Source organism: Chinchilla lanigera, unplaced genomic scaffold, assembly GCF_000276665.1.
Source record: "Chinchilla lanigera isolate Chin_1 unplaced genomic scaffold, ChiLan1.0 scaffold00026, whole genome shotgun sequence".
NCBI classification, from domain to species: Eukaryota; Metazoa; Chordata; class Mammalia; order Rodentia; family Chinchillidae; genus Chinchilla; species Chinchilla lanigera.
In genome coordinates this window covers 13,621,162-13,633,638 of record NW_004955427.1, presented here as the reverse complement: position 1 = coordinate 13,633,638, position 12,477 = coordinate 13,621,162, and the positions used below count along the sequence as shown (strand labels likewise).

Here is a 12,477-nt window from a genome sequence, read left to right as displayed (position 1 = left end):
TGGAAAATAATATTCTGTGCAACAGGAACACCAAAGCAAGCAGGACTATTTTCAGACAAGGTGACCTTTAAGCTAAAACTGATCAGAAGAGGCAATGCAGGTCACTACATATTAGTTGTTATGGTTTGTGTCTGGGTGTCTTCCCAAAGCCTCATGCAGTCATGGGGCAGGCTTCTAGATTTTTGATTGATTCATAGTCCAATGCTGGAATTATGGGTGTGAGTGCTACACCTGCCCCTAGGGCGAATAGTTTGCATCCAGTACAACAGAGGGAAAGAGCCTTGCTCTCTGCCCTCCTCCATTTTGCTCTTGCTGCCTTTGCTGTCTTCCACTGCCATGAATGGTTGCCCTGTGCCATGTGCCACTCTGCCTTGGAGCCAACCAAGTATGGACTGAAACCTCCACAAACTGTGAGCTAAATAAACCTTTCCTTCCTTAATTTTGAGTTTCAGGTATTTTGTCTTAGCAATGAGAAAAAAGTAACCAAGACATTAGTTAAGGGAATCAGTCAACAGGAAGAGATAACAATTACAAACAGATATGCACAAAACAAAGGTGCACTCAACTTCATTAAACAAAGTACTCCAAATAAAAATCAGACAAATATCAGTATAATTGTAATGGGGGATTTCAGTACTCTACTATCACAAATATACAGATCAACTAAACAAAAAATTGAAGAAGTAATAAAAAACCTACCAACCAAGAAAAGCCCAGGACCTGATGGATTCATTGCTCAATTCTACAAGAACTTCAGAAAAGATCTAACTTCAATACTTCTCAAATTCTTTACTGAAATTGAAAGGGAAGGAGTACTTCCAAAGTCATTCCCGGAAACTAGTATTACCCTGACTCCAACCAGAGAAGGATCTAAATGAAAAGGAGAATTACAGCATGGACCAATCTCTCTAATGAACATAAATGCAACCATCCTCAAAAAGATATTTAAACAGAATACAGGAAATCATCAAAAAGATCATATAACATGACCAAATAGGCTTCATCCCAGGGACATAAGGATGGTTTAACATACACAAATCAATAAATATAATTTATCAAATAAACAGAAGCAAGGGCAAAAACCATGTGATCATCTCAACAGACACAGAAAAAGCCTTTGACAAAATTCACATCATTCATAATTAAAACCCTGAAGAAAATAGGTAGAAGGATCTATTTCAATCTGATAAAAGTTGTTTATGAAAAACCTACTGCCAACATCGTATTAGTGGGGAAAAACTGAAAGCTTTCTTTCTAAAATCAGGAACAAGACAAGGATGTCCACTATCACCATTCCTGCTTAATATAGTTTTCAAAACATTTTCCAGGGCAATCAAGCAGGAGAAAGAAATAAAAGGGATACGTACAGGAAAGAAAGTCAAAATATCATTATTTGCAGGTAATATGATCCTCTACTTATAAGGCCCCAAAAATTCCACTAAAAGACTCCTAGAATTAATGATCAGATTCAGCAAGGTATCAGGATAAAAATCAATACACAAAAATCAACAGTGTTCCTATATACTAATAATAAATTCACTGAGAAAAAACTGAGGAAAGCAATATTATTTAAATACTTAGCTTGGAGAAAATTTAAATACTTCAGAATTAACCTAGATAAGGAAGTAAAAGAACTCAACAATGAAAATTACATCTGAAAAAAGAGATTGAAAAGGACACCAGAAATGGAAAGATATCCATATTCTTGAATAGGGCAGAACCAATATAGTAAAAATGGTCACATTTCCAAAACAGATACATAGATTTATCACAATCCCAATCAAAATGCCAGTAGCACTTCATAGATCTAAAAAAAAATCCAAAAATTCATATGAATACAGAATAGACCCAGAGTAGTAAAATAAATTCTGCACAACAAGGGCAAGGCAGGGAGCATCACAATCCCAGATTTGATATTCCAAATCTACAGTGATAAAAATATAGCATGGTACTGGAACAAAAATATCATATGGATCAATGGAAGGAAACAGAGAAAGAAAAAACAAATCCAGACACATTCAGCTATCTGATCTTTAACAAGGGGGCCAAAAACACACTAAAGGAAAGATAGCTTCTTTAATAAATGGTGCTAGGAAAATTGAATATTCAAATGCAGAAGAATGAGTCTAGACCCATATTCTCATCATGTACTAAAGTGAACTAAAAAGGTTAAAGATCTAAACAGTAAAACAGAAATACTTCATCTGCTAGAAGATAAACTAGGTAAAACTCTTGAAGACACAGGAACTATTAATTGCCATTGTTTCTATCATGGCAGTTATGATACTGGTTTATTACATTCTATCCACAACCTTAAATGCTTCTGTGCAGCTTTTTCTTTCCTCAGATGATCATGATTATGACACAATAGAAAGGTGAAGAAGATCTTGCAGTGTAATTGACTATGGACAGAACTGGAGAATACTTAAGTGGCGGAGATGTGGATTACTAACCCTTCTGGAACTGGCCAAACTCTTGCAAGTGAGAGAATGACCAGAAGAAAGGGGAGGACAGACTGAATGTTCAGATGGACAGGGGCCAGACTATAAATGACAATGGAACTTGACTAACAGTGTCTGCAGCTGTCAGCCTAGAATGCTCAGGATCTGGTCATGCTGGCCAGCTCTTCCATTTTTTGTTTTTGTCCCTTAGCACGTGCCAGAGATTTCAGGGACTCATCTCCTAGTGTACGCATCTTTATATTTTAAATGCATAAAATATAAAATGTATGATTATTCTCACAGTGGTACTCAAAGTGGGTCTTCTCAAAATAAAAATAAACTAATTTAGTAAAATTATACATACACACAAAGTGGTAGAAACAATTGAAGATCCTTCAAATGAGAATAGAGACTAATTTATTCAGAGTTTGCTATAACAAGGATTTCAGCCATCATCACTTGATTTGGAAGACTCAAAGGAAGGCAAGGGTCAGGGATACAGCTCAGTGGTAGTGTGCTTGTTTAGCATGCAAGAGACTGCTAGGTTTGATCTCCAGCATATAAAATGGAAAGCAGGAAGTCAAGGGAGTAAGCACACTTTACAGTCAAATAAAGGGGAATCTCCAGGAATTCTTTCAGATGTTTGTATGGGAAAACTGGAAGCTGATAATGAGCAGCAGGATATCACATATGCAAAGCATACAATGGAATATTTTCACATATGTATAATCACTTATGTTATACATACACATAACCATTAAACCATAAACACAATAAGAAATATCACACTTCACATTTTTCTTTATCCTTTAAGTTTATCTCCCCTACTCTTCTTGCCCACTATTCTGTTCCAAAGCAGCTACTCATTTGGTGTCGCTCTATATTAGTGTTCATTTTCTACAGTTTTATATAAATGGAACCATACAGCACGTATTCTGTTTTTTGTTTGGTTTCTTTCACTTAACATGATCATTCTGAGGTTCATCCATGCTGTTGTATCAATAGTTTATTATTTTTTATTACTGAATAGTGTTACCTTGTAGAGATATACAGCAACATATTTTTCCATTCATCTGTTGATGAGTTTTTGGAATGGGGTAACAGTATTTGGGGTTTAGAAATAAAGCTGCTATAGACATGAATATATGAGGCCTTGTAAAGCATGTATTTTCTTATCTACTCAGTAAAGACCTAGGCTTGAAATGCATTAACAGTATGTTTTAAATTTATAAGAGCCTGATAAACTATTTTACAGAGTTGTGAACATGTTTCATTCTTACCAGCTGTGTATGAGAGCTCAAGTTTCTCTGATTTTGAGACAGGGTCTTGCTAAGGTGCTCAGGCTAGCTTTGAATTTTTGATTCTCCTGCCTCAGCTGCTCAAGTAGCTAGAATTACAGCTGCTTGCGAGTTGTTTATATATACTTTTATATAAGTCCTTTACTTGATATATATTTAGCAAAGACTTTCATCTAATCTGTGACTTTTTTGTTTGCTTAATAAGTAATGTAGAGAGAATTTTCTCGTAAACAATCTGGTACTGTAGTTTTAAATTTTGATTAAATCTAATTTATTGATTTATTATTCTGTGGATTGTACTGGCATCATGGCTAAGAAATTCACAGGTTTTCTTCAATATTTTCTTCTAGAAATTTTATGGTTTTAGATTTTATATTTAGCCCTGTGACCTATAATATCTTGTATATGTTATGGGATACAGATACACTATTTTTCACACTGACAACCAATTACTCCAGCAGTAGTTATTGAAAAAACTATCATTTCTCCACTATATTACTTCTGTGCCATTGTGAAAATTCAGTTGTCCACATATGACTGAATGTAATTCTGAACTCTATTTTGTGTGATTTAGATATTTGCCTATCTTTTGATTATTGTAAACTTTATAAGTCTTGAGATCAGACTGTAGAATTTTGATGTGGATTACTTGCATTTATAAATCAGTTGGGATGAGGAATATCTAAGAATATGGACTCTTCCAATCCATGAATAAGATATGTCTCTACAAATTTAAATATTTAAAAATTTCTCTCAGTAATATTTTAGAGTTTTCAGTATACAAGACTTTAATGTCTCTTGTCAGAATTACACTTAAATGTTTAATATTTTTATGCCTTTATAAAAAGCACTTAAGATTTCCATTTCTGATAGTTCATTCCTAATATGAGGAAATACACTCAATGTTTGTATATTCATCTAGTATCCAGCAACTTTCCTAAATTTGCTTACTGGCTCTAATGGTAATTTTCTTTCTTTTTTCAGATTAAATCGAATTTTTTACATAGAAAAGTATGTCATCTGGGAGTAGACAGTTTTCATTTTTGCTGTGCCATCTTGATACCTTTTATTTATTTTTCTTGCCGAATGGCACCGACAAGAATCCCCAGTAGAATGCTGAATAGATATATTAATACTGGACATCTTACTCTTTTTGTGATCTGACAAGGATAGCACCTAGTCTTTCTCCATTGTGTATGATGTTAAATGTAGACTTCTGTAGATGTGTTTAGTCAGGTTGATGAATTGCTTTGCTCTTCCTAGTTAATTGAGAGCTCTTATTAATAATAGATACTGTATTTTGTCAAATGCTTTTTCTGCATCTATTGAAATGAGTATGTCTGTATCTAAGTCAACCAGTGAATCCATGTAGTTCTTAATATGGTGAATTACATTTATTAATTGTCAAAACAAGTCCACTTATTTATAGTGGATTTTTAAAATATATTGTTATATTCATTTTATTACAATTTTGCTAAGAAGTTTTGCATCTCTCTTCATGAGGGATATTTATCGGTGGTTTTCTTTAGTTCTTCTCTCTGATTTAGACAATGGGTTAATTGTAAGGACTTAGGAAGTATCCGTCTTTAATATTTTTGCAACTTTTTGCAAAATTGGTAATATTTTTCTATCAATATTTGGTAGAATTTTCTAGTAAAGCATCTGGTACTGTAGTTCTTTTGAGGGAAAGTTCTTAACTATAACTTTAATTTTTTTATTTTTAAATTTTAATCTACTTTTTTAAAATTTGCTCTTTTTTTCTAATTTCTAAAGATAGAATTTGAGCTTTTTTATTTTCTAATATAGGTGTTTAGCTTGGATATATTGCATTTTCATTTTCATGTAGTTTAATGTATATTGTTTTCTGTTTTCATTTCTCATCATGACTGTCTTAGTCTGTAACAAAATACTGGGTAATTTAAAAATAACATAAATTTATTTCTCAGCTCTGGAGGCTGGGAAGTCCATGATTAAAGCACCAGCAAATTCAGAATCTGGTTGCTGTGTTCTCACATAGTAGAAAGGGTAAATGCTGTGTATTTACATAGAGGTGAATAAAAGGCCAAAGGGTCAAACAGGCTCCTTCAAATTCTTCTAGAAAAGGACCAGTGGCAGTCACTAGAGGTAGAGCCCTCAAGAGCTACAGTAAATTACCTAATAAAGATTTCACCTCTTAATGCTCTCAGGTTGGTTGTTACGTTTCCACATACGAATTTCTGGGGGACACATTCAGACTCTAGCAATGGCTTATTTAGAAGTGCTGGTTTTCCTCCACATTTTGAGGGATTTTTTTTTTTTTCCAGTACCGTCAATTGAACCCAGGTCCTCGTGCTTGCCAGGCAGGTGCTGTATCGCTGCGCTACGTCCCCGGCACTGAGGGAACTTTTAAAGTAATCATTTTGATATTTATTTCTAATTTAATTATATTGTAGTCAGAGAACATATCTTGTATGATTTGAATCCTTTTGAATTTACTGAAACTCCTTTTATAGTCCAGATTATTGCCTATATCCTAAACATTTTGTATACAATTAAGAAGCACGTGCTATTCTGCCAATTGTTGCAGGAATATTCTACAAGGTATGATAAAAAATATAGTGAGTGTTTAAATTTTTAAAAATTCTTACAGAAAACATGTACTGCCATTAATCCTCCTCAAATTATCTTTCCCCTACTTCCACTATACTTATCATTCTTGCTACTTTGTGAAGCAGTTCGGAAAGTCTTTCATGAGTGCCATTAGTTGCGTTGTTGTCAATCCCTTGATGTTCTGAATTGATTCAAAACGTCTACCTTTCATGGTCATTTTGACTTTGCGAAAAAGCCAGAAGTCATGTAGTGCCAGATCCAATGAAAAAGGTGTATTAGGACACATCACGTTTTTCACAAGAGTACTTTTCCATTGTATGGCACAGGGCAGCAGCATTTACTGTATTTTTGATCATACCTCATAAAGCTACTCATAAAAGAGGTCTTTCTGAACTACTTCAACATGTGGCTACTTCATAAAAGTGGTAAGAATGAATTGATAAGCGTGTCCAAAACGAAGGAGAGTATTTCGATGGGGACTAATGGGCACTGGCTGATGTTACGTGCCTATCCAGCAATACTTTGCCGGAAAACTGGAGCTCACCATGCAAAAGCAAAAAACAGCGCCAGTCTTTGGAAGACACCTGCGCAGTGAGCTCGCCGGAAATACGCCAAGGCGTGGGGGGCGGAGCTCCAGTAACCTGGCAACAGACCGGAAGCTGTGGACTGAGTTAGCCTGTGGCGGGCTTCGCAGTTCTGGACCCTGAAATTTCAGTCCCAGTGGAGGCAGCAGCCGGAAGTCCCCCAGGCAGGTTGAGATACGCAGCAGAGGTCTGCAGGCCCCAGGCTCAGCGAGCTTCAGAGACTGGGTGCTACTTCCAGGGCGGGGAGGACGGAGCTGGCATCGCTCTGCCCTCTGGGGACCCGGGCGCCGGGTCAGGGACCCTTCCCAGCCGAGACCTCAGGGAGGCTCCGTGGTTTTCCAGGGGTGCGTTTCAGAGCGACGGTCCCGCGCGCTGTGTGCGGGAGCCCCTCTGGGTGCACAGGCGCACGGCTCTCGCACGCTTTGCACGGAGCTGGAAGCGGGGGGTGCTGGATCCTCCCCTGCAGCCGGGTCACTGCTTGGCAGGAGAGAGACCGAGCCCGCGCACGCTGGATAGGCGCGATCAGTTTTAACTCCCCGGACGTCTGCAAGGCGTTCCTCAGCAGGAGCCGCCTGGAGAGCTGGGAGGAGAGTGGGAGTAAAGCGGGTGGAAAAGTGGGTGAAAGTCGGAGGAGGGGTGCAAGCGGAGGGAGGAGAATAGTTGGACCTGTAGGCGAGGGCGAGAGCCTGGTGTTGGTGGGAGACTGAGAAAAGACTGGGACGATCCGTGGGGCCGTAAGGGGTAGGGCGAGCTCTGAAGTTGTGCTCTTCTCTACAGTGGGGCGCCGGTAAAATCTTCTGAGGAAGGAAGTAAAAGCTTGAGACCTACGCTCATGGAGACCTTGTCCGGGCAGAATTGATGGAAAGGACGGTGTTTGGAAAGAGCCCTTGTTTTTCCTGTTGATTAGTTCCTCCATCTAGCCAGGGTGGATTTGCTAAACTCCCTGCTCCAGGTCCTTCAGTAGCTTTGAGGGCCTGGAGAATCGTGTTCAATTTGCTGTGGCTCACAAGACCATCGTCCTCCCATTCCCTTTTTTTTGTTTGTTTGTTTGTTTGTTTTTTAGCTTCTTTCTTAGCCTGTTCCCGCGTCAAGTCAAACTGAACTTCTCAAACTGCATGCCCTCTCCCTTGCCTGGAACATGCTTTCTGCCCCACGCCTAACTTTTATTCATGCTTTAGCTTTCAGCTTAAACATGTTTCAGAGAATTAGGACGAGGAGACAGACTTTTATTCATTGCATAGGATAAGGTCATTCCATGGCACATGGAATTGTTGCTTTTTTATTGTGATTTGTTTAATTGTAGTCCTATGACAAACTCAAACTCTATCAGGCCGTAGGCAGTTCTACTTTCTTGCTATATTTGGTGCCTGGCTCTTAGCAAGTACTTTAAAAATATTTGTTGAGTTAATAGATGGATGAAGTGAGTGAGTGAATGAGTGAAAGAGAAATCGATTAGAAGTGGTGAGAGTCTGGACAAAAAGACACCTGGTAGAGACAGAGAAGAGTGGACAGATACGTTAGGGTTAGGTATTCCCTGCCATTAAGTATTCTTTTCAATGTAACTCTAAAGGATGCATAATTTGTTGTATAGATTAACTGACAGTTTGCCATTCTTTGTTTCTGCAAAGTGGAGATCTAAGTGGTTAAAGATCTGAATGGTTAAAATAGGTTCCTTTCTTTGAACTACTATATTTCTGATATCTTTTAAATTCAGCCGTATTGGTAGCTGGAATAGGTGTATTGTTGATGTCTGTGGTATATTGAAAGGAACAGTCAGTGTTTATAATTTTCTTTTTCCTTGACCAGTTTTGCGCGCTTGAGTTTGGTAATCAGAATGACTGATCTGAAAACAGTATGCAGTATAAGAACCACTGGTGAACTCCTACCGTCTTGTATGGTGAAGCTCTGCATCATTTCCAATGTGTTATTTATTTTTATTTATATATATTTTTTACTTGTTACTGTCTTTGTTTGTTTGATCAGTCTGACATTCTTATGTCTAGGACTGAACAACTTCGTTGAAGATAACAGTATGTAATGTAGCAACCATTGTAAATTCCTATCATTTTGTTTTGAGGTCATGCATCATTTTTGTTGTTTTTGTATTGTTTTGATTTTTGTCTTCATTATTGTGTCAGTTTTTAATTTTTAAAATAAAAAAAATTCAGCCTTACTGAGATACAATTTACATACTATAAAATTTATTCTCTTAAAGAAAACAATTCAGGTGGTTTTAGTATATCCACAGTTTTACAACCATTGTTACTATCTAATTCCAGAACAGAAAGAAACCACGAAAGAAACCGTGTAGGCACAGAAGTCATTTTCTGTTTTCTTCTCCCTCCATAGTTGGCTAGACTAATCTACTTTATGTCTCTATGGGTTTGCCTATTCTGGACATAATATAAATGACATCATGCAACTCTGTGGCCTTTTCTGTTTAGCTTTTCTCAGAGTTTAATATTTTCAAAATTCACCCATGTTGTAGCATATATCATTACTTCATACATTATTACTGTCAAATAATATTCCATTGTATGGCTGTATCACATTATTTATATCTTCAGTTGGTGGACATTTTTGATATTTCCATTTTTTTGTCTGTTAAACATGATATTGCTATGAACATTCATGTACAGGTTTTTGTGTGGACTTACGTTTAAATTCTTTTGGAATATACCTAGGAGTAGAATTGCTAGGTCATGTGGTTAATTGTGTTTCATGTTTTTGGGGAACTGGCAAACTGTTTTCCAAAGTGCCTGTACCATTTTACATTTCCATCCGCAACTATAAGAGGATTCCAGTTGCTGCACATTCTTGTCACTGCTTGATATTGTCTGTCTCTTATTACAGCTGTCCTAAAGGGTGTGCGGCGCTGTCTTGTTGTGGTTTTGGTTGGTATTTCCCTAATGATGCTGGGCATCTTTTCATGTGCTTATTGGTCATCTCTAGTGTTGTACTTGTGGAAATGTGTATTCAAACCCTTTGGCCATTTTTTGTTTGTTTGTTTTATTATAAATCATTATTTACTTAGGTTGGTAGTTTTGAGACAGAGTCTCACTTTCTTTCAGGTGTTCAGAGTCTCACTACTTTAGAAGTAGTCCAGGCTACTTCTAAACTTGCTGTGTATCTCAGGCTGGCCTATTACTCGCTCTCCTCCTGGGGTTTTTTTTTTTGGTACTGGGAATTGAACTCATGACCTCGCGCTTGCCAGGCAGGTGCTGTGTCACTGAGCTAAATCCCCAGCCCCTGCTGTGCCCGTTTCTAAATTGGATGTTTTGAGAGTTGAGTTGTAAGAATTCTGGATATATTGTGGATATAAATCCTTGATCAGCTGTATGATTTACAAATATTGTCTCCTATTCTATCGGTTGTCTTTTCATTTTCTTAATTGTACCTTTGAACATAAAATTTTAACATTTTGATCAACTCCAATTTATGTTTTTCTTTGGTTGCTTGTGCTTTTAGTGCCATATCTAAGAAACCATTACTTAACTTGAGGTTCATAAATATTTATGTTTATGTTTTCTTCTAAGAGTTATAGATTTGGTCTTACATTTAAATATAATTAACTTTAAACCAGTTTTGTATATGATATGAAGTAGGAGTCTAACTTCAGTCTTTTTCATATGAATATCCAGTTGTCCCTGCACCATTCATAGAAAAGACGGTTCTTTCTCCATTGAATTGTTTTGATATCCTTGTTGGAAAGTAAACCAACCATAAATGAAATGATATGTTTTAGCTTCTTATTTCTATTCTATCCTATATCTTTTAAAATGGTGTTTATGTCTCTGCTACCTACTGTGTGAACTTCACATTGTTTAATTCTTTCCCCTTTAGTTTTTTCATCTCTAAGCTCAGTACTAAGTATCTCATGGAGTTATCAGGCAGATTAAAGAAGGTAATGTGTGTAAAGAGCCTAGAACAGTACCTAGCTTACAGTAGGCACTCATAATAAAAAACTGTGGTAGCTGATGCCGTTATCCACCCTGCCTCAACTATCATTATCATCAGTGTCATAAAATTTAATTGTTTAATTTAATTGTTTAGTTTAATCCAGTTGTAGATCAGTGGAAAGGTACTTGCCTAGAATAAGTAAGGCCCTGGATCCACCCACAGCACTGCAAACAAACAAAACCCAGTTGCCACACTCTAACTTGGATGTGACTTACCTCCTTTGCTGTACTGTAAATTCTGAAATTGGATACTATATTCAAAGAGTGAATGTGTACTAGGTGTGGTGGTGCACGCCTGTGATGACAACACTTAGGCTGAGGCAGGAGGATTGCTGTGAGTTCGAGGCCATTCTGGGCTACATAGTGAGTTCAAGGCCAGCTTGATCGCCAAAAAACAAAGAGTGAATGTGACTGATGAGAGAGTATAGAGAACAATGGAGATTGACAGCAAATTCTTGAGAAATATACCTATGCTTACCTAAGCATCTTTATTACAGTAGACTAAATTTTTTTTTAATCAGGAAAATGTTTGACTAAATTGAGAGTAAGGGGATTAACTGAAAAGTTCTGTAATTATTTCTGTAGGTAGAGCATCTAAGAATAGCATTTTTTAAAAAACTACATATATTGTAAAATTGTGGTGTTCAGGTTCTATATGTCTTTCTCTGACTTTCTATAGTGTTTAGTTCAGTGTCCTTACCGTAGTTGTTTTAAGAGTGTCAAGCTAATTTTGATAATTTACAAATTCTCATTTAAAAACAGTAATCCCCTCCTTTTAGCATCATTTGGAAGTGTGATATCCTGCCTCATGCGTTCACTGATGTTTAGCTGCCTTTAAGGGAAGCACATAGGTAGCTGTAGTGGTTTGGAATGTTGGAGTACATAGAAAATGAAGCTAATTCTCTTCGCCCTCCCCTTTCTTTCTCTTTGTATCCATATTGTTAGTATGTGACTGACATTTTCTATACTAATGGTGAATTTGTGTGATTAATGCTAAAGACCATGACTTCCATCCTAGTTCTCTGCTAAATTTCTACTTTCTTAGAGTTGTTTATTAAGCAAATAAATCTAAGTTATTCCCTTGAAACTTTGCTGCGTGTGTCCATCTTGATTTCCTATTAGTAGTAAAATAAAAGAAGTACTTTGATAGCCTGTTCCTTTTATGATGCTTAAATTTTTCTTCTGGGGCCTGGGGATTTAGCTCAGCGGCACAGTGCCTGCCTGGCAAGTGCAAGGTTGTGAGTTCAATCCCCGGTACTGGAAAAAACCAAAAAAAAAAAAAATTTTTTTTTCTTCTGATGTTTTAAGTTACTTTGTTTTATTTGGGTGTCTTTTTCTCCCTCTGGTAATGCATAATTATTACTTTTTCTTGCATTTAAAAATTTTGGTATTACTCCTAGATGTCGTTGGTCAGAGTGAACCGTTACAGTCCCCGAGGAGGTGGAAAAAAAGCACTGAAAGTAAAGAAGAAGAAAACTGCAGTGAAGCAAGAATGGGATGTAAGTGCATGTGGTGGGGTGCTAGACTGTATAACTTTGCTGTGGATGGTAGCCATGATGATGTGGTCCCAGTTGCTCGGGATGGTGTTCTCAATGGGGCTCAGAGT

At 37.1% G+C, this 12,477-nt stretch overlaps 1 protein-coding gene across 3 annotated transcripts in view; it reads left to right on the top strand.

Moving 5' to 3' along the window:
• The first annotated feature begins 6,982 nt into the window (after nucleotides 1-6,982).
• Spice1 (spindle and centriole associated protein 1) overlaps nucleotides 6,983-12,477 on the top strand; it is a 41,816-nt gene continuing 36,321 nt past the window's right edge. The window contains exons 1-2 of one of the 3 annotated variants that reach the window (XM_005386399.2): nucleotides 6,983-7,076; nucleotides 12,272-12,370. In XM_005386399.2, the coding sequence (XP_005386456.1) occupies nucleotides 12,272-12,370 (99 nt within the window). In that variant the 5' untranslated portion in view covers nucleotides 6,983-7,076. Of the gene's footprint in view, nucleotides 7,100-12,271; nucleotides 12,371-12,477 lie in introns of those variants that run through there. The other 2 variants (XM_013515113.1, XM_013515114.1) reach the window with 2 other exon arrangements.